This window comes from Tachysurus vachellii, chromosome 19 (assembly GCF_030014155.1).
Source record: "Tachysurus vachellii isolate PV-2020 chromosome 19, HZAU_Pvac_v1, whole genome shotgun sequence".
Classification (NCBI taxonomy): Eukaryota; Metazoa; Chordata; class Actinopteri; order Siluriformes; family Bagridae; genus Tachysurus; species Tachysurus vachellii.
In genome coordinates, this window is record NC_083478.1 from 19,592,967 (window position 1) to 19,616,572 (window position 23,606).

The 23,606-nt window shown below is 39.6% G+C and overlaps 1 protein-coding gene across 6 annotated transcripts in view; it reads right to left on the bottom strand.

The window, feature by feature from the left end:
• The window catches only part of cpeb2 (cytoplasmic polyadenylation element binding protein 2), a 22,635-nt gene extending 9,578 nt beyond the window's left edge, over positions 1-13,057 (bottom strand). Inside the window, exons 1-5 of one of the 6 annotated variants that reach the window (XM_060893974.1) lie at positions 11,701-13,057; positions 7,962-8,225; positions 4,904-4,994; positions 4,214-4,267; positions 199-222 (exon numbers count right to left, since the gene is read on the bottom strand). In XM_060893974.1, coding sequence (XP_060749957.1) covers positions 199-222; positions 4,214-4,267; positions 4,904-4,994; positions 7,962-8,225; positions 11,701-12,639 — 1,372 coding nt within the window. In that variant the 5' untranslated portion in view covers positions 12,640-13,057. Of the gene's footprint in view, positions 1-198; positions 224-4,213; positions 4,268-4,903; positions 4,995-7,961; positions 8,226-11,700 lie in introns of all 6 variants that reach the window. The other 5 variants (XM_060893975.1, XM_060893979.1, XM_060893978.1 and 2 more) reach the window with 5 other exon arrangements.
• Between the last annotated feature and the right edge of the window lie 10,549 nt (positions 13,058-23,606).

The following is a 23,606-nucleotide window of genomic DNA, read 5'->3' on the forward strand; positions in this document are numbered from 1 at the left end:
CGACACCTGTGATGACGTATGTTTATGTTGATCTTGGGTCACGTGATAAACAAGCCCTGATTGGCTGAATTGAATCTAACCACCCAATCAGTGGTGGTGGTGGTGGTGGTGGAGATTTTAACAGCTGACCCAGTGTATGGGGTAATAAAGATAAGAGCATGGTGGAGGGATAAAGGCGATGCAGGATGTGGAGTTTACCTCGTCGTCTGCCGTAACTCCTCGCTGCATGTAAACAGAACACAGTAGAAAAAGCTGAGACGTTTAGTTTAAAGAAAAAAATACATTTCACACATTTGCTGTTTTACCCAGACGTTCATAAGCCGAGGTGTGTTCGGGTGTCTGACTTTTGAAAAACGTAAGAAACGTAAATCTCTTCTAGGCTAAACCTTTTCTGTAAAAAATATACAACCAAAGACTTTCTTAATTTCAATTATTTTTGTAAATGAATAATAATTAAGATATAATATAATTATTACATACTACTAATAATATTACTTTTATATATTTTATATAATTACTATTATATAATAATTATTATAATTACTAAATATTTTATGCTAATATATTTTTACATCGGTCTACATCGGTCTCTTTTTTACAGAGTGTCTACATCGGTCCCTCGATACGTTCCGACCAATCAGAATCCAGAATTCAACCTTGTGCTTAAACGTATGACATATACAGAAGAAGTTACAGTCTGAGAAAACGAGGACTTTCTCTTCGAAAATAAAATTAAATTGACTTTTCACTCGTGTCCACAAACACAAACAGCACACACTGAAAACACAGTACACACGGTACACACGGTACACACTGTACACATGGTACACACTGTACACACGGTACAAACTGTACACACGGTACAAACTGTACACACGGTACACACTGTACATTCGGTACACACTGTACACACGGTACACACTGTACATTCGGTACACACTGTACACACGGTACACACATATAAATGCAACACAATTGTGGAAGGAAGAATGGGGAATATTTCAAGCTTCAGTTTTCCCAACATCACAGAGGAGCCACTGATGAAACTCTTAACCATCACCACAGGATTGGAATAAGCATCTTGTTTTTTTTTTTTATCTTGTAGTGTTTACTGTTTTTCTGAGGTAAAGCTTCACTAATAACATGAAACAACATGGCTGCCATCAACGCACCCAATATTTTTTGGAAAACCTTTCACATCTCACCAATTATCCGTGTATATTTATTTTATTTGGAGTTTGTCCAACTGTCCAACTGTTTTGTTAGCTAATTTTTCGCCTCAGACTTGATAGTTAGAGAAGGGATAGATGTTAGCGATAAATAGGAGAGAATTTTGATGGCTTTAGTATATTCCAGAAAACCAGCCGGTGTTTGGTGAAGTGGAACTTTAAAGGTAATCAAAAACTCTCTCTCTCTCTCTCTCTCTCTCTCTCTCACACACACACACACACACACACACACTCACACACACACACTGGTCATATGAGCCACCATCATGCAGCTGGTCACATGACCACGCCTGAACGCTCATGCTCATGTGACCTCGTCAGTCATGTGACAAACTGGTGTGTGTGTTTGAGTAAAGGAAAAAAAACAACAAGCTGCTTTAAAAACAAAACTCTTTCCTGGAACATATTTAACACCTTTATGCTAACATACACGTGATAAAACAGTGATACGGGGGCTAGTTTGCTGCTTGGGGCTGTATTTTCTTTTCTCCTGTGAGAAGTTAGCAGTCGTGTGTCGCTCTGAGCGTTGAGAAACAAGAACAGAAATTTTCATGGATTTATTGTGTCCGTTAGATGTTTTCCTGTCCTTCATCTCCGCTTTGGCTTTGTGTTCATTTCACACACACACACACACACACACACACACACACACACACACACACACACACCCCTACACACACAGGATCTCTCGTTAGGAAAGAAAGAAAGCAGCTGCTTCTGACATGAACCCTGCCAGAGTAAAGCGCTAAAAATACAGACTGGATCTGAAGCGAGTGTCTCAGCTGAAGCAGACGCTCTGCTCTGCTATAAATGGACAAGAATTGTTAGGCCAAACTCTCCGAGTGACGAGAAAGCCGATTGGCTGGCGCAGGATTTCCTTAACTGGTCGCATGATAGATACGGAGGTTCTCTGGATTCTCTTTTTTTTTTTGGTCGGAGCTCTTGACTTTTGATCTACGGAATGTTCTGTTTGTCTTTAAAGCTGTCTGGTGGAATATTGAGGCACAGCCACGAAGTGAAGATTAACCTGATAATAAAGCAGCGTTTATTTATGTATTTATGTATTTATTTTTTACGTCACTGATTAAAATGGTGTATTAGAGTGGTAAATAATTGTACAGTGCACATTGTTTAGTCGTTGGACATCTGAAAGTTACTGTTCTTCTAAACCTGGTTATTAATCCTGGGTACAGGAGCGTTTCACACTTATAATGTAGAAGCTGCTTTAAAGAAGTACAGCGTTAACCCTACACTGCAGTGTCAGATGTGTACAGTGTGAAACAATGCGCTGTTAGCCGCTTAGCGACAGAGCGTTTGGCTCGTACCACAAGCTTTGTACGATCACAGAAACCCTGCGTGTTGTTGAGTGTAGCGTAGGACGGAAAAACTAACATCAAATATTCAGGAGCAGGGTGAATTATTTTACGTCTGAATTCTCGCATTGGGACGTAACCCTGTGTGCCGTAAATAAGCGCTAGCATTTTGTTGGGATTGTGAATAAATTTCACTCGAGATCTTCCTGAAGATCTCCTGTAACTTCACATCCTGCACACTGTGTAAATATTATAAAGGTTTATTGCAACTGCTGAGGAACTAGACACTAAAGCAAAGCCCTGCACTGATCAATCTAATTCATATCTATTTCATAAAACAGCACTGAAGGATGAAACAGTCATCTGAAGATGGAGATCTGATCTGATCTGATCTGGAGTAAGTGCTGTTACAGTGCAGTGCACCAGTTTAATCACATTGAGGTTTTCAGGCTTCGACACGTGATCCACAGCCTCGATGTCTAATATCGAAAAAGCACTTTACTCTAATTTGATTTGTTTTTATGCTCAATTTGATTGTAATATTTATCTCTCAGACGCTTGGGGAGTGTTAAGATGCAGCCAGACTACGATACAATGAGCAAACTGGTGGACGGCTTTTCAGACACCCCCGGTTCAACCTTTGACCTTTGGACGGTCCTTCCCGCTGGCCCCAGGTGGCTGCAAGTGATAAGGCCATGCTATAAAAAGCGGCTGCTTGAAACACGCCTCCCCGCTGTGACCCGTATAAAATGTCTAAATGTGCTTGTGGCGCTATTTAAAGGAATATGCTTTTAAAATAGAACAAACGCTTGTGGGCTTTAATAAGAATGAAAATCAGGTCAGAAATGTACAGTAAAAAAAAACAGCTACATTTAACGAACAGACTGATCTTAGAAGTGTGTGGGTCGTGGCCTAATATTCTAATTGCCTCACTCCGTTCCAGCCTTCAACACCAATCAAACAGAACAAAACATTCAGGCGTGTCAAGCTACCAGATTAGCTTTCGTTTGCTGGTTTGCTTTCATTTACTGGTTAAAGGTTTGTTTGCTGATTTTTATGCTTCTGTTATGCTTCGTAAGGTTTTTTTTATTATTCCTTTCTTATTTTGTTTTAAACTCAGTTTGCTTTCGCAGCGTGGTTTTAATTTTCGTTCGCTTGTTCACCTTCACGCTCATGTTGCTTTTCGCTAACTACGTTTGGACGCTGGTTTTGCTTTTGTTCTTCGGTTAGCTTCGTTTCACTGGTTTGCTTTCCTGCACGGTTTTGTGTTCACCTGCTGGTTAGCTTTAGTTAGCCGGTTTGCTTCTATTTGCACTTTAGCATACGCACCTTGCTTGCTAATTTGTTTGCGCTCGCAAACATTTTATTAGCAAATGGAAATGCCAACATTTTGTCTTCTATTTTCAGGGAAAATTTAGGTTTTGTCTTAAGACCAACATTTTAAAGTTGTAGCATCCAGCACCTAATATGCCTTGTATATTATCGGCTGATTAGTCAGTTACGTATCAATCTGTCTGATGCTGGTAATGTCATACAGCTGTATAAAACTATAGCACGCAGTTCAGCGCTGGAATGGAAACAGATACTGTGTAAAATGCAGTGTGATTAGGTTACAGATGATGGGGTCAGAAGGAAGGAGCACAGAGAGATGTGCTTGGCTGATGTAATTACCATTATTGAGCATGAGCAGGCCATCGGCGCCAGGGTGTGGGCATCCCATGCGGCCTGGACGAGAGAGAGAGAGAGAGAGAGAGAGAGAGAGAGAGAGAGACACCACAAACACAGAGAGCTGAGTGACACACCGCGATGAGCTCCCATGGCATCTTTAGAAAACTCTACTGACAGGAATAACAGAACATATTCTTCAGACTAGGTTCTATTGTAAGGTTTCTTCCTCGTGCCATCTCGGGGAGTTTTCCTGTCCTTCTGGATCTAACCCTGCATCAGGGATTTCTGTAAAGCTGCTTCATAACGATGTCTATTGTAATTAACGCTAAACAAATAAAACTGTCAGTCAGAGAACTAAAAAAATCTCATCAGTGAAAAGACACAAAGAAAATGTGTTGCCTTGACAACACACACATACACACACACACACACTAAAAGCCAGGATTGTTCCAGTCCCAGGCAAATATTTAACACTGCATGGTTTGAGAATATCAGCATGTGGAATTTTTTTCTGCCTTAAACGCGACTATGTTATCAGTGGCTACGTTTCCATGCCTCCTATTAATCCGTCCGATGGACGTAAAAATCAAAAGTAAAAATAAATAAAGAAATACATAAGGATACAACAGCATTCTAAATATTCTATATAAACAGAGAGCCCAGGAAGTAGGAAGCAGGAAGTGTTAAGCTCACCTTTCAGAGGGTCCTGCTCGGCCCGGATGATGTCGATCAGAGAGCTCTCCAGTGAGTGCATGTTCAGACTGTCGTACATTCTGCTGCGATCCTAACAACAGAGATACAGAGTCAGTTTTCCGGCTCGGACGAATTCACGTGACAGTACATTCATTTGTTTAGTGAATGTACGCTTTTATAAAAACATAAAATGACTAAATCAAAAACTTCTAGAGTCTCCAGTGCCAGTGCTTATACACATAGGTTTATAGCTACTTTAACATAAGCGGTAACAGGATCAAATTTGTTCTTTGGTGTTACACAACTTTAAACGTAACTAGAAATGGATAGACATTATGATGTGTAGCTTTTAAGACATAAATAAACACAAATTTGATGTGGTATGTAATAAAGAACACAATAATTCCGGATGTGTTATTATCAGAACTGACAGAATTTCAGTCTTAGCCTAGTGTATGCGGCTTTGCTTCGTCTGGTTCACGTGAGCGACGTGTTTATAACCAGTGCTGAAGTGGATCCCCTTTATTCCTGGAAAATCAAGGAACGCTGACCTTATGGACGGTAACAATGTGTGTGTGTGTGTGTGTGTGTACTGGCTAACATCTCTTTCTGCTTTGCTATAAATGTCAGAAAGGTATCCTGACAAAAGAAAATCCACCGAAGCATGTGGACAGTGAGGGGAATGTTTACTGCACACACACACACACACACACACGCACACACACACAGGATACTGACAGTGTGCATTTGGAAACGTGTCAAGCAGGACCGTAAATAACTAAGCACTCCGTCTGCTTCCTATAAGTCTGATCATTTTACCGCATTTCCTGTGTCCCACTTTTCAGATTTAACCCAGGTCTGGATTATGTTACGTCATTAACAATGACTACATCTCATAAATTGCATAAAAGTGGCCTGAATCTAGAACAGTTTGTTGATCATTTGTTGCAGGGGAACCACAGTACTAGTGGTGCGCACAGATTTCTAATGTACAGACCTTCCTGATTTTCACAGCACAATGAACCAAAAAAAAAAACATCATGTGTTTCATCTCTCTCTCTCTCTCTCTCTCTCTCTTTCCACCACACTAGAGCAGCAGTGATCTTTATCCCACTTCTTCACCATTTTAGCACTGGCCCCCTTTAGGCTTTTACACCTCTGTGGAGAAAAGCTTGCTTGTCTTATTCCTACTTAATCCCTCCCTCAATACAAACGCTTTGCGCTTAGCATCAAATATTGTCTCAGTTGATGCAAATTAGCAAGCGTCCTAAATACTGAATATACTGAACCAGCAGTTTAGCTGTTAACATTAGCTAACATTAATAAACCTAACATGACTTGGTTTGGTTTGACGTAGCAGGGTTGTTTAAACATTTAGCTAGCAAGCTAACAAACACAGAGCTATAAAATTAAAAGAAGGGTTAATCAGGCATTTTGTTTTTCCCCTCTCTAGCATGCTGTTAAACCTCCTACACTGTTTTGTTATTACACATTCACCGCTGCATTTAAGGCACTACCTGGAAACACTATACATAGCGTTAGCACCAGCCTCCAAAAATAACTGTTGAGAAGCTGCTGAGCATGATGTGATGAGACAAGTGTGCAGTCTGAGCCTCATGTTTTTATTACTGACAGCTTTTAAGCCATCTGGGGTTTGTAAGCGGTTTAGCAAAGTGTTTGGTAGCTTGGTATCAAACACTCCACACACACTGTTGAGTTTTTTTTTTTTCTCCCTTCCCTTTCTAGCTTTCTAACCCTTCCTTTCCGACACTTGGATGTGTCTGGATCACTTTCTCTAACCATGACGCATGTAGCCCAGTTCGGAAGAATGAGGCAGGAAGGAAGGCACGAGGAATGTGTGGAATTCCAACGAGCAGGAAGGGAGCGAGATCGAGGATCGTCTGCGAAACTGAGGCTCGTTGATGGGCTCTCGAGAGCATTGTGAACATGATATAATGACATATTCATTGTTAATTTATCACTATTGTTATTATTATTATTATTATTAGTATTATTATTAGTGTTGTCCTATTATTATATTGTTGTACTATTATTATTGTCCACATCTCATGTGCATCACTTTTATCCTGTTCTTCTGGTTTTTCATTCTTGAACGAATCAGTGTTTTTGAACGAATCTTTTACATGAACGAATCCTTCTCAGTCACATCCATGCACCGAATCATACAAGTTTTTTCTTTGACTGATACTCGAAGTTGCCTCTTGAAACTTGCTGTTTTTAAATGAACGGAATCAAAAGATTCGACTCACTAGGATGAATCGAATTGACCATCTCTACTCGGTTCACTTCCAGAAAGCGATTCGACTCTGAATCGACTCTTCCTGCGTGACAGGAAAAAGCTATTTCTAGAATTAGTGAATCATTTTATTGAGTGCCAGCAACATGTTCTTGGAAATTAGACATTTTTTGGATGGTTTAAAAGTTATAGCACCCCATCATCATGTGTGAGAAAAATATAAAACTAAATTCTAAAACTAAAGCTGAAATTATCTGATTTATGCTATTTATAATAGCTTTATAAAATAAGAATTTAATTTAATATTTAACGACTTTATACCATTTAATTAATAAAACTAACATAATGAAGCGCAGTGTAATTGAGGGATGTCATGGATTCCCCGGATCACCACAAAGAATCCCAGTCAGCTCGATTCGTTTCTTTAAGATGATTATGTAATAATTATTACGACATGCCGCAGGCAACCGTGTGCTACTTTGGCCGAGGTGGGTCACGTTAATTTGATTACTAACATGCGGCTGATGCAGTAAACAGTTTATAACACGGTGTTTGCTACTGAGGTCTTAGAAACAGACGAGTTTGTTATATGTTTCAATACATAGGTTTATTTTACTGAAGTTAGGCAGAAGCCAGTCGTGATTTTCACAGAAATGTGATACTGTGTGATAAAAGAGTAAAACAGGCTCTGTCAGGTGACTGCGTGAATACAGACCAGTGAATCCAGGTGCTCATGCACATTCATATGCAAATAAGGAGGCCTTCCCCTCTCTCACACACACACACACACACGGTCTGTACCTGCAGAGGCAGCAGTGTATTGCTGTTGCTGTCTGTGCGGAACACGTTGTCATCACTCCATGTCTTGGGGACGAGTGACGCCCCTGAGCGTGGGAACTTGGGCGGGGCGATGACGCTCCCGCTGCTGAACGGCTTCTTCATGGGTGAGATCTGGCCGAGCGAGACAGGAATGGCCATACCCACACCACGCCCTCGATGGTCCCTGCCCCAGGACACACCCGCCGAATTCCAGCCGCTGCCCCATAGAGACTGTTTCATCAGGGGCTGTGAAGACAGAGAGAGAGTGTGTGAGAGAGAGAGAGAGAGAGAGAGAGACACTAATGAACCGAGACACTAAGTGAGATGGAGAGAATACATACATTAAGAAAAAAGCAGTAAGAATGGCAAGACATGACAAGCCAAGACAGAGTGAGAGAGAAGAGGAGGGGAAATGTGGGAAGAGAGAAGGGAAAGAACATAAAAGGAGAGCAAGGAAGAGAAAATAAGGGCTAGAAATAGAAAAGGAAGAAGGGAATGAAGGTGTGGACAGAAGGGCACAGAATAGCAAAAGAGAGACAAGAAAAGTAAAGGAAAAGAAACACAATGAACTGTATCGAGTCAGAATTGGTGTGAATAATAATGAGTGTGTGTGGGTGTGTGTGGGTGGGTGGGTATAAAATCAAGAAAAGCTTAAAAGCAAACCCTCTCTGCGCAGGTAACACACACACACACGCACACACACACACAAAACACCCAAACATATCCGGTTATATGAAGTGCAAATATGTGCACAGATTAAAGTGTGTACTTTTGCGTTTTGTCTGTAAGCTCTGTGTGTGTGTGTGGATGCGTGTGTGTGTACATACGAGTGTGTGTGTTGGTTTTTCACTCTGTGTACTCTTCCCATCTCTCCTGTGCATATTCACCACACCCAACTATACAACCTACAGTGCCTTGTGTGTATAATTAGATACCAGGGTGTGTGTGTGTGAGCATGTGTGTGTGGACAAGATGAGTGTTTTGGTGTAAATGACTGATAATAATGTTGCCGTCTAGACGATGGGAACAAAAACATGAGCTGCCTCCACAGTAAGCTGTAATGCCTGGATTCTGAACACAACACATAACTCATAACTCACAAAACACAACTCACAACACACAACACATAACTCACAACACACAACTCACAACACATAACGCACAACACACAACTCACAACACACAACACATAACTCACAACACATAACTCACAACACACACAACATGCTCACTGTGGACTAAGGTAGAAGACTAATCTATAGATTTATAACAATTTTCAGCAGGTTTGTTCTTAAAAGAAACATCAATGTTCAAATGCTAATTGTTTAAAATGCTAAAATAAAGGGAACTAAATTAGCCAGCAAGCTAACACCTCCATAAAAAAATGCTAATTTTGTTTTATTTCTTTGTTGAAAGTCATATTTTAGTCATTTGTGAATTAAAAATGTAACTGTTCGCTAAAGGTATTACATTAAAAATAGCTAGCTTAAAACAAATAGCTGGCTAATTTAGCTAAAAATAAATGGCTAGCTAGCTAACAGCTCCATAAAACAGTATAACGATTTATTTTCTATTTTATGTTAATGAATCTTATTTACTTAATTTTTTTCAATCATTTCAAAATAATATTTAAACATAATATACTTTTAGAATTTTTTTATAATATTTTATGTATAATTGTTTTTTATTTTATTTTAGTCATATTTTATCATGGACTTGTGTCAAGACAACAACAACGAGAAAAACAATACCAGAAAAAAGTATTAAATGTAATTAGCTGACAATACGGATTATATGTCGTTGTATTAGCCTGAATGAAATTCTCGCTAAAATAAATGCTAGCTTGTTAGTTAGCCATTAAGGCCTTATAAAATAATGTATTTATTGTTTTATGATGTATCCAGCTAACTTTTGATAATATAAGAACATTCTGTAATGTATTTGACAGTTTTTAGTAACATTAAGGCTGGCTGTAAAGCTGCTAAACATGTTTAAAGACCATGTGTGGTGATTCTGGGCTCAACAAGGTCATGTTACCCTTATCAGTTACCTGAGAGGAAAAAGAAAACATGTTGTTCTTAAATAGTCCATGAAAACTCAAAGTAGAGATGGGCGCGGAAAATAATATTCACCAATAATATGTCATGATGTTTCATCTTCCTAACCTCGGACTCCATGTTCATTCCAATCCAATCCAATCAAACCCTGACGGACAGAACCCACGACAAGCCGTATATTAACTCCCCCACAAACATCCTGTGATACTGTACACATTTATAACAAATAGATTGTACTGCAGAAAGCAAAAGCGTTCAGGTTTCTGTCTGATGTCTTTAAACCTAACAAGCTTCTTACAAAATGGCCGCCGTTAAAACGCAAGTTCTCTTCTCCTGAAAATTATTTTCCTATTAACCGAAAAACAAACTGAAAACCTTCAGTGTAATTATGGGTTTAATCAGCTACACACACACTGCACGACACACACATATCCTAGAAGCCTGTACATAACATCGTAATGGCAAGTGTAATAGCAAAGTACTGACGTTGCTGCGGACAGGCTATTTTATCAAATAAATGTAAACGGAATGTTTTGTAAAAAATAAATAAATGAAATAATTAAAAACATTAATACAATTAAGTAATGGAATTATATTAATTAAAAAAACTAACTTTTACTTTGCAATACGTTTGCTAATCTTGAATAATTCATAAACTACAGCGAAACTGAACACATTAAGCAGTTTAAAGATTATTACTGAGACAAATATTTGTGTCATGCTATCTAATGTTTGCCTCCACACACACACACACACACTGGCCATGCTGATAGGCTGATCCCAGCTCACGGTGTTCGAAAGCCATCAAGTTCATGGCATGATCTATTTCTAATAATAAAGAGTGACAATATATACCGTGTCGATAGTTACACGATAATTATGGTCGGACAATCGTACTGGCTGAGTTTAATAACAAAAGCCCTTAACAAAAGCCCTGTGATCTATTATTCAGTACTTATGCACAGATGAAGATGCTGATTAAATGAAAGGTTGCCAGATTGGCCTGGTTCCAACACAATTATGATTTTAATCCTTATCATCCCTCTGAAGCAGCCTACGAATGCACAATATGGTAAAAAAAATATTATAATTACACGTACACATATGGTCTAGACTTCTTTTCTCAGAGTTACACGTACTCTGTGTCAGGGTGTGTTCCTTATTCGTAATCATGGTAATAAGTTTCAGTAGCTGATATAAACACCTTTTTATAAAATCTGTGTCAGCTGAATATTATGGTTTGTTACTCATCCAGTAAAACATGCACATCTAGTCAGACTGCTTGATATATTGATTCCAAACCGGTATGGCGGTACTGGGCTTTGTGATACTAAGAGTTTATACGTGGACTTTAATGTGACGTGGACGTGTTACAATTTTAGAACTGAATTAATTAAAATGTAAAATTGTATATAGTTAAAACAATGTTTTTTTCAGCACTGTGCAGCTCTGATGCCTCTTACAGTGATCCTGTGCAATGTCTGACAATGTAGTTAATAAACATGTATTATTAAAGCGACAGATAAATATTGCCCTACAAATATTCACCACGTGATCACACCACAAAACACTGATTTGCACTGATATAGAAACTTAATATCATGGTAATAAACGATATATTGCGCATCCTCGGAAGAGGCTCGCTAGGTGGTCTGCTGTGTCACCTGCTGCTGGTTGTAGCTGTTCCTCTGCTGCAGGAAGGTGCCATGCTGCGGGCTGAGCGGGGAGCGGCGGCTGGGCGCATGCTGCGGCGGAGCGCCGCCCATCTGCGGCGAGAACGGAGCGCCGAAGCCGTGCGCGTTCACACCGGGTGAGTAGCTCTGAAAGAAGCCGGGATTCACCGAGGACGGGATTCCTGGGTAGAATCCTCCATCGGGTTCGGTTCCAGGCATAATGTGACTCCCGTTGTTGGATACAGGCGGAGGGGGGGAGCTCGTGTGCACCGACCACGGTGCACCGAACCCGGGCAGGGAGGGTGAAGCAGCCGAGGTGTCGTGATGCGGGAGGCTCGTAAAAGCCCCTGCGAGATGCGCACTTGTGGGCTCCATTCGGATCTGGACCTTGTTGGGACTCACGGATGCGCTCAATGGCGCCGCAACATCGGTCAGAGCGTCCACTGGGAGCTGCCCGGGGCCTTCCGTGGCGCACTCAGACTCTGCGTGCTGATTTTCGTTTCTCTCTCTCTCAAGGTCACGTAGTGACGCGACAGCACCGAAGCGGCCTTGTCCGGCCTTAAAGTCGCTGAAGTCGTAGTCCGTGTGGCTAAGGCCGGTCCCGTTGTCGCAGCCGCCGATGGGTGGCGATCGCTCGGCCGCCGCGTTTCCGGCCTCGTCACTCGACTCGGTGGACGGGACCTGACGCCGCGAGGCTGTCACCCCCGCGGGCTCATCCTGCATGATTCGCCGGGGCGCAGCGGCCGAAGGGAAGTGCGGGGACGCTGCTGTACTGCTGCTGCGTGAGAGAGACTGCGGAGAGGCGGTGGGGAGGAGGAGGTCACCGGTGACCGGGGAGAGGCTCGAATAGGACGATCTGAATGCGCCGAACAGCGCGCTGCTGCTGTCGAGACTTGCTGTCTGTAACAAGCCGAAGCCGTAATCACCCATTTATTAGCGTCAAAATACGGGAATAAAAACTGGAGCTCGCGATTAGTCGCGGCCTTTTCTTTTTTTTTCCAAGAACAAAAACGGGAGCGCGCAGACGGAGTGACCTTTAACTTCCTATACAGCGTATAGAGGAGGAGCTGTAGGGGGTCTCGGTCGCCGATAAATCGTCCTTACACGGTCCTCCGCGTGTACACTCTTATTACTAGGATTAATCTGTGGCTATTTTATTTTTGTTATTGTTATTTTTCGGACCGTTTTCCGCCGACCGACCGACCGACTGCACACCCCCCCTTCCTCGGTGTTACCCGGCCGCTCATCTGATCTGCTGCGGCAGCGGATTAAAAACTCATCCGCTTGCGTCATGGCCATAATTTAAACAAACCACGCCCACCTCTGTTCAACAGAACGGGCTCTTCGCCGCAGTGTCACGTCACCTCATGAATTATTCACAAGGTGCAGCAGCACGCACGAGGCTTTGCCCTTCCAGCTCGGGCTGTGTCCTAAACCGCAAGCTGGCGCACTAAGAGCCTAGTGTTTCACTCTAATATTTTGACATATGACGTGCGATTTGACGCCATTTGAGCCTTTGCATGGAACAAATGTAGGCTATTAGAGCAGACATGTTTGCAGTCCCTGCTTAAAGTGCATGCGACCTGAATAACCAAAGCAAAAGCACCTGTCATTTGCTTGATTTAAAAAAATATATGTTCTGTGTAAAATTGTCAAATAGGTGTTGTTGTTTGCATGGTTTTTCTTTTCTAAACCCAGCTTTAGACTGCAGGCCTTGTTTGTACTGTGAAGCCATATGCTATCCTACAACATACACTGAATAAGACACAGGGATTGACACAGCGCATGCGCACAAGTCAATGCGCACTGACGCTCCGGTGCTATAAATAGCTTATTAAAAAACCTAACCGGATTTCAAAGGGCTGATTGTCTATGCATGCTGAAACATCAGCATCATTATAACACACCTCAAGGAAATCACATCAAGGAATAGTTTCTAAGCAAAGAGCTGCATGTTCCAGCCCTCCAAGGCCAATGTGGCTTTTGTTATAGATTAATCAAAGCAAAAGTTTCAATGGTTGACATTTCTATCGCCCTAACCAGCACCAAGCCAAGATCCTTCTTTGTGATAATAGAAAGATTCTAATTGTTCAGAATGAAAGTCAAGAGGTGAAAAAACGTAGAGAGAAACCGAAAGACGGTCGGCGTCTAATGGGGCGAAAGTCAGTGCATTGTTTTCACACTGAAATGCTCTTTTGTGTGACTGATGGACTTACACAAGAACAGCCATTTCATCAGGTCATATTTAGCAATCATTACTGTAAGCCAATCACACACACACACACACACACACACACACACACACACACACACACACACACACACTGGTGATGGTGATAAGTTCAGACACATCCCATTCGCTGAACTGAGTTATAGTCGGTTCATCAGTAAAGTTCCACTATCTAGTGATGAGATAATAGCATTTACATTTAAGGTACAATAGGTGAAGGATTTCTACAGGTATTTGCGATACGTATTAGGTATTAAGTAAGCAATGAAACACAACCAAGTGATAATTCCTTTTATACAAAAACGTTCATTTATGACAGAATAATACACTGTATGTTTTATCCTGCAAGTAGCTTCCTGTTATCGCTTATGTTACAACAACTACAAGCAGTTTTGTCTTTCCTTCATCACTTGTCATGTTCCTAAGAAACCAAGAAGTGCAAATTCGTCCTTCCTGACCACTCCCCCGTCTTGCTAACTACAACCGGAGACTCTTTCTGTAAATATTTAACAAACGTCTACTAACAGAAAGCGTGACCGGATCATGGTTTATATGTTTTTTCTTTTGTATTTGTTTTTTTATTAGCCTTAGTTTAGGTAGAACGTCCACCATTACAAGTCCCTGAGTAATTGTTCATATAGGGCGATTATAAATCTTTTTATGGTTGTTATAGAAAAAGGAATACACAGATTATTGTATTTACGTTGTAATATCATGAGGAAAAAAAAAACAATTTAACATCACTGACCAGACGAGATCTACTTTAACAAACAGTTACACATTAAGATCTATAGTAAGAATTATTTATAACTATCATATAATTAGAATTTATCATTTAAATACGTTTGTAATACGAAGACGGATCATATGATCACCGTGAGATCCAAGCCGAGTGTTCTGAGCCGTCAGTCTTGGTCCGACGGTAACATGATCAGCAGAAAACACACCACACACACACACACATACACACATACACACCATATATACACACAATCTAATTTATGCATTGTCATCTTATAGAGATGAGATAACGCCGTTTTTACCTACAACTAACGACCAGCTGGCCTTTTCATTGTGTGTGTGTGTGTGTGTGTGTGTGTGTGTGTGTGGTGGGGGGTGGAGAAGAAGCAGACACACAGTAGGATTGAATGATCCTGATCCCGTTAGCGAGCAGAAGCACTATAATATAACCAAACAGCCATCTGCTTTTTTCACACAGCTCTCTCGCCATTTTGACCGAAAATCGACGTTCATCAGCTCGATAGAAATGTGTTTAACGCCTTTCGAACGTCCCCGAACACGATTAACACACATTGACGTAAAAGTAAATATTTTGACGGAGCGAATGTAAGATGTAAGTATACAACATTTAGAGTATAAAGATAGATACAAGAGATAAAATTGTAATTTTTTTTAGAAGGTTTTTTAATTTAATAAACACTGTATTAATTTTGTAGCATGGAATATAATAATAATAATAATAATAATAATAATAATAATAATAATAATAATAATAATAATAATGATACAAAAATTATGATCCTGGTATAAAATATTATGTTTGGCATATCAGAATTGCTGTTTGAAAGCAGATTATTCTGTTTGTTTGTTTGTTTGTTTGTTTGTTTTTTGAACCAAGCTCAACAGCACCACCAATGGTCGTTAAAAATAACACACATTGGGCTGAGAAGTAAGAAGCTGAGACTGATTTCTTTCATGCTCAAACTGTAGATTCATTCATCTTATCAGCAGCAATCAAGCCAGTTGTTTACACTCACCGGACACATTATTAGGAACACCATAGTCATACTGGAGTTTATAAAACCCACATCTCCAGCCTGCTTGTTGTTGTCATCGTCACATGAATCCATGAACCCAACCATGAACTGTGGTGTAATTGGTGGTGGGGAACGTTACATAACCAGCCTGTATAAATGTTTTCCATTCGAAACGTTTGTACAATTTGTACTATTAGATCTGTAAATGTAAAAATATGTTTTCTATAGCTAACAGAGACAGGAGATTTTACACTTTCTAATGAAAAATAGACAAAAACATCAGCTTATCAGTCTTTTTTTATTTTTTTTTGTAGCTAGCATAATGCAGTTGACGAGGCTAGGATGATGTAAGTGGACAATACGTGTTAGGACGGCCATCTTTATATACCGCAGAGTTCATTCACAAAGACACATGTGCTGTGTGTTTGTCCCCCACCCAACACTCTTTTTTCATTCATCCCTACTTCCACACTGACACACACACACACACACACACACACATACATACATACACACACACATTTACACAGAGACACACTTACCCCAGATGGGACAGTCGCACCAGTCAGAGGGCAGGTGTGGCAGCTCAGACCGGTGCTGAGCAATCATTGGCTGTGATTAGTCTGTGTAAGTTCTGGGTGGAGTTGTGTGTGTGTGTGTGTGTGTGTGTGTGTGTGCGGGGGCTGCCGTAATGGGGCAGGCTGCCAGCTGCTGCCCCCCCACTCAATGTATACACTTCTTAAATACAGAGGGGGGATACGTGTGTGTGTGTGTGTGTGTGTATGGGGGTTTCTACAGCTTTCCAGTGTCCCAGCTGCCTAGGTCTCTTGGAAAAACCCAAATATGAGGTACGAGGATGAGCAGCACACACACACTCGCACACACACACACACACACACACACACACACACACACACACACACACACAGTTAATATTTAAGCACAGTTACATGGGTGTGTAGGTTCACACCTTGGCTGTAAATTAGTGAAGTGTTTGCAACACTTCTATATTTAGCTTAAGACAGGTTCTTTAGCTTTACTATACAAATCACACACACACACACACACACACACACACACACACACACACACAGTAATGATGTTGAATGCACCTGTTCCTCTTGACTAGACAAAGGTTTATCTCTGTGGGTTTATCTTAATAACAGAGATGTCATCAGGTCATTTTGTGTCTAGTCCTTTAAGATGTGTAAAAATTATAATAACCATATTCCTCTTTCACATCAGATTATTTTCTGTTTTTTGTCTTGACTCGGATTCGTCTGGATCGTTTTGTGGAACCGAGCACAACGGCACCACCAATGGTAGTACAAAATACGTTAACAAAATCATATGAAGAAGCGTGACGCAAAACTGTGACTGATTTCTGTAGTCCTGCAGTGTATCAGTGACAGATGATCACACAGAGTGACACCTGAAATCTGGACTTACTACATTCAGGCTGAGAAATTACAGCCTGCTTCACTGATACACATCCGGAATGAACCATTTGTACCACATGAACCACACACACACTTACTCACACACACACTCACACACTCACTCACTCACACACTCACTCACTCACACACTCACACACACTCACTCACTTACACTCACTCACTCACACACACTTACTCTCTCAATCACTCACTCACTCACACACACTCACTCACACACACTCACTCACTTACACTCACTCACACACACTTACTCACTCACTCACACACTCACTCACTCACACTCACTCACTCACACACAAACACACACTCACTCATTCACACACACTCACTCACACACACTTACTCACTCACTCACTCACTCACTCACTCACTCACACACTCACTCACTCACTCACTCACTCACTCACTCACACACTCACTCACTCACTCGCACACTCACTCACACACTCACTCACACTCTCACACACTCACACTCACGCATTGACACACAGTGCTATAATCATTATTTTTGGTTACGCAACAGCAGTTTGATTGAAATTAGGAAAGTCAAGGGAATGAATCACCGACAGAGGGGGAGGGGTGACAAGTGTGTGTGTGCGTGTGCGTGTGCGTGTGTGTGTGTGTGTGTTTGTGTGTGTGTTTGTGTGTGTGTGTGTGACAGTGAGGTGTTAACGAGATGAGGACTTCTGAAAGAGCAGAAGGGAGTGGAGGTTAGAGGTCAGTGGAGATAATCAACCTCTCAATCAAGACTTTCTGAGTGACAGTGAACACACACACACACACACACACATACTGTGATCAGCATCTTCACCATGTTCATCATCATCAGGGTCATCCTTGTGATCCTGCCTGGTAATAATGCTGGTTGACAACTAAATAAATAAATAAATAAATAAATAAATAAATGAATGACCTCATCGACACTCCAGTGACACGCAGTTTTACGTCTGTATATGATTTATAAACCTGTGATTATATTTGCGTGATGTGATTAAATACAATATGTGCTTATATAAAATATTAAAAATGAATTAAGAGCTCATATAAAGATCGCTCGCTCTTTAGAAAACAGCCTTTAGATTTCGAGCAGGAGGTCAAAGGTCAACAAGTGTCTTTCAGCTCTGGCTCCATTCTGCCGGTGAGCAGGTGCAAAGGGAGAAGTGCATTGTGTGTAACAGGTTTCAGAACCACAGATAAACAATAAACCACAAAACACACTCGTCTCTTATCTTGGACATGGGCCAGAAAAAAGCAGCTGAGAGAAGAAGCTGGAGGAGGAGGAGGAGGAGGAGGAGGAGGAGGAAGGATCATTAAATCTATATAATTTATGTCATTCATGACTTTTGTTTAAAAGGAAAAAACCCTCATCTCATGCGGCATGAAATCACAGTGTCGTGTGTTTTTATTCTCTCGGCTCTAACATGGCTGTAATCTGTAATGACACATGTGAAGTCGAACATCTCTGATATTTCAGGGTTTATGTTTCGAGTACATGGTGGAGCTCCAGCCGATCTCAACAACAATCACATATTTCTCCTTTAAAAACAAAACATAGGGAAAAATACAAAGCTAAAAGCAAGACTTATACTGTATATATATATATATATATATATATATATATATTCTAAAGAATAAATATAATATAAAATGAAAAAAAAATTACGTAGCTAATCATTTTATATTAATGTGACATTTATATAAAACTGTTATTTTTGAATATATAATATTATATAATTCTGAAGGTCTTACCAGTACTGTGTCTAATTTTTGTAATGAAGAAAAAGGTTTTTATTGATTGATTGATTGATTGATTGATTGATTACAGCCTACAGATGCAGAGACAGTTTAGTGCTTCATGGAGAAATAAATGTAAGATACAGCAAGTGAAGATTTGGTTTGAATATGAACCCGTGATGTGAGACGAGCATCAGACGCTGCTGTGTTACTACAAGTGATGGAAAAACAGGCCTCTCTCTGAATAATGCAGCCAGTAACTCAAACCTCTGAGTGTAAATTATGTACTGTATGGCTGCTTTCCTTCACACACACACACACACACACACACACACACACACACACACACACAGGCACAGGTGCACAGACATCAACCCTCAAGCTTCTGTAAAAAAAACCCAAAAAAAACAAAAAAAAACAAAAGAGGACGTTTATAATTAAAAAAGGATAAATCTTTTACTTTTTTTTTTTTTTACAGAAGCTTAAGGGTTATATTTATTTTAGAATTTATTTATTTTATAATTAAGGTATGTCAAGTTTGTAGTATTTTTTCAATAAAAAAAAGTACAAAAAAAAATTTTGTTTTACTTTTTTTTTTTTTAATTAAAAAAATACTTTAAACTCCACATCCCTTAATTTTAAAATAAATATCAATTGATTTCGCAAAAAATCATTTCACTCGAACACATACTGCATCTGGGACGATTCCTGAAACTCGTATTTATTGTAAATATGTTTTCGTTATTTATTAGAAGGTATAAAAATAAAGCATTTAATTTAACTTAATTTTAAAACATTTAAAATATGCAGTTTTTATGATCTCTTTGATCATATAAATTTGACTGTAATTCTCTATGTTTTGTCTCCCCCTGTGGGTGAACAATGGTACTGTCTCATACTCCTCCATACAGTCATCACCTCTTATATCAACGTTTTAAAATGAATTTAAAAATGTCCTTGCATTGAAATTGTAGCATGTAAAATTCTTCTTCTTCTTCTTTTTATCGTTATCATCATCTTCATTATTATTATTATTATTATTATTATTATTATTATTATTATTATTATTATTATTATTATTATTATTATTATTATTAATAGTACTGTACTATATTCGGTCCTATTCAGTACGTTACACTTTAATGACCCTTAAAATTCCGAAATTATCTTTTTGGAAGTTTATAAAATGTGTGCAAAACATTTCTGTGAAAGGCTACACTTAAATATGTATGCATATGCTATAGATAGGTAAAATATTTAAATAGACATTAAATACCTATGTGTTTATTCTGTGTGTTTTTTCCTATTTAAATATTGTCTCGTTTATAATATGATATAGTTTGAGTTCATTTTTTTCTAAAGCACTGAAACCTCGACTTACTGGATGTTTAGTGCATCATCTCATGCAGTATCTAATAAACTGGTAACTCGTTTTATATGAATATGTGTAGACCACAGTGTCAGATAAACTCGTGGTGTAGTTTAATGATAACTACATAAACTGAAGTTTTTATCTTAAAGAAATCTCAGATTCATGACATTTGATTTATACGCTTGGTTTCTTCTAACAAACTCACCGCTAATAAACAGTTCACGTCTCTTTTCTGCCACTAGGGGGCCCGCTGATAAACAGTTCACTTCTCTTTTCTGCCACTAGGGGCCGCTAATAAGCAGTTCACTTCTCTTTTCTGCCACTAGGGGGCCCGCTAATAAACAGTTCACGTCTCTTTTCTGCCACTAGGGGGCCCGCTAATAAACAGTTCACGTCTCTTTTCTGCCACTAGGGGGCCCGCTAATAAACAGTTCACGTCTCTTTTCTGCCACTAGGGGGCCGCTAATAAACAGTTCACGTCTCTTTTCTGCCACTAGGGGGCCGCTAATAAACAGTTTACTTCTCTTTTCTGCCACTAGGGGGCCGCTAATAAACAGTTTACTTCTCTTTTCTGCCACTTGGGGGCAATCTAAGCCTGAGTAACCCAAGCTAGGTCAGTGTTATGAATTGGTCTGAGGTTTAGAGAGTTGATATTTTTTGGTCAAACTAATTATACAAGCTATTGTATGTAATTATACCAGGATACAAATGATGCATGAAAGCTCTCTGGAAAGGTGGCAGAAAAACAAAGATCTGTAAAATGTATGGACTCCAGTAACTGTGAGATAGTTAAAATCATGTGCTAGAAGGTTTTAAGTTCAAATCTCAGGTCTGCCCGAAGCCATTAATATAAATCCTTTACTAAAAGCTGAAGCACAGATTAAAAAAAGACTCCTTACCCAGATAGCAAAGAAATTTAGTTTTAGCTGATTTTATTTACTGATTAGTTTAAATACTGCCTTTAATGTAGGAAAACTTTGGCCTAGTTTTCATCAGTGTTATAGATTTAACCAGATACTGAGTTTTGAGCTTTGACATCACACACAATATTATTAAAAAGTTAAAAATTAAGGGTATTTCCATTGTTGTTGTTGTTGTTGTTTTTACTGGCTATAATACAGGGAATTACAACACAGCAGAAGTAACAACAACTTTGCCGCTAATTATCGCTAGCATGCTAATAACGTCGACTTTACAAACTAGCTAAGAAGCCGTTGAGGCTAAATTGTCGCTTTCTGTCTTTACAAGTATATGATTGTAAAGAAATGTTGTGAGGTTTGAAAATGTAGTAAAAAGAAAAGATTTTTTTTGTTCCTAAAATTGGAAAGCAAAGTTTCTGACACCGTAACATAGTAATGGCACCTCTGCCACTTTCTCGTTCTCCAGTTCCTAGACTTCTAGGCTACATTTTTGCGTTCTTGTTTACGTTTCTCGTCTTGACATAACCTGACACCATCCACATGAATAACAGGCATAAATTCATCAGATTATCTCGTCTTCTTGCAGGTCTGTCCGGCCTGCTACTGATTATGACCACTATTGGAGGAAAAGACTACACATACGCCCGACTGTCTTCGGCTCACTATTGTTTCAGTATCCATGTATTTCATGCACTTGCTCACAGCTGCCTGCACGTCAGCCCTGTGTTGTTATTGGATCATGTCTCTCTAAAGTCGTTTTTTACTGCCTGGGTGCATTTTAGGGACAAACTGTGGTGTTGTGTTTCAGCCGATCCTATGGTGACCACAAATCTCATAAATCCGGAGCATCTCACTGGGATAACTGATGTCTGAAACTCATAAACATCTCGGACTCGTTCTGCTTGTGTGTGTGCGCTCGGCTGGAGTGCGCTAAAACGTTTGGCTTGTACTGAACATAAACTGTTTTCTTGCTCTGTTTCCCACACAGACACATAAACTGTTCTGCTTTACCAAACCGTCTGTCATGTGTGAAGCTGTGAACTGAAAAAAAGAATAGCATCATAAAAAAAAAAAAAAAAGGATAAATAAAAGTTTTCCATATAAACCGCTGCTTATGAACTTTTTCAATAATAACTGAACTCGTTTACACAACCCCACTATTGACATGGGATATTGAGTTGAATTTTTTAAGTACCACATCAAAGACAAAGGAAATCTCTTGTATCAGTAAGATTTAAACCTTTTGTTTACTCTCTGATTAAAGATAGTGATGCAGCAGGGCTTTAACCTTTTAGCGTGTCTCCTCATCTTTAGGCTCTGCTAAAACCGATCAGCTTCCAAAGCTTCATCGCTGACCCTAATTCCACAGTTGACACCATCACGCTTGTGGATCGCCAAATAATAATAATTATAAGAAGAAGCCTTTATTTGTCACATGTACATTAAGGTTTGGTTACTGATTGGAAGGTTGTGAGTTCGAATTCCAGATCCACCGTGTTTGAGTTTGATGTGTAAGTCACCTGGTCCCAGAATTCCAAGTGAGGTATCATCAGCAGGGAATGTCCTAGTCCTGGAATGTACGGACACGGCACTGTAAGGACCTCAGTACTCATTGCTGTCACATTGACTGAGGACCTGGGGCTTAGCATGACGTATTTGCTGATAGATTACGAGGATAACGTGTTTCTAAAAGGAGCAGCACATGAACCACACGTGGAAGCTGCCAGGCATCGACTCTAACACATACATACACATTTTTTTTTTTTTATTCCCTCCTAATATTTTTTTCTATCTGTCTATTGGCCGTTTTTCAAGCAATATTTTCTATATATATATTTTTTTAATAATTATTTATCTGAAATTTAATTCATTCTTTAATTTCCTCTTTTTATTTCTTTTAATGTTTTTTTTTTAATGTTTTCCTTTTTTTCTGTGGTATCAGTTGCAGCTCTCACAGTATTGTACAGACCTGAAGAAAAATGTTTTTTTTTTTTCTTTTCAAATTGATTTGCTAAATCTGTTTAAACAATTGAACAATTAAAAAGAAAAAACATTCGTAAAATATCAGTCACTAAAAAAGAGCCCTGGCTTTTGAACAGAGAACTGCTGAGATGATTCTGAAAACCACTTTATATTAGATCATAAAAGACGTTCCTCTGCTCGCTCTCTCTCTCTCTCTCTCTCTCTCTCTCTCTCTCTCTCTCTCTCTCTCTCTCTCTCTCTCTTTCTTTCTCTCTCTCTCTCTCTCTCTCTCGACCCCATTCTTCTGTCTTTGGTGTTCTTTCATGTTCCTCGCAGTTCTTCCTTCCACAGAATGCCACCATGAACATGAAGGCCTCAGCTCTCAGATGTTCCGATACAACCCTGGACCACTTCTAAGAATGTTTAGATGCCTCAATTTGA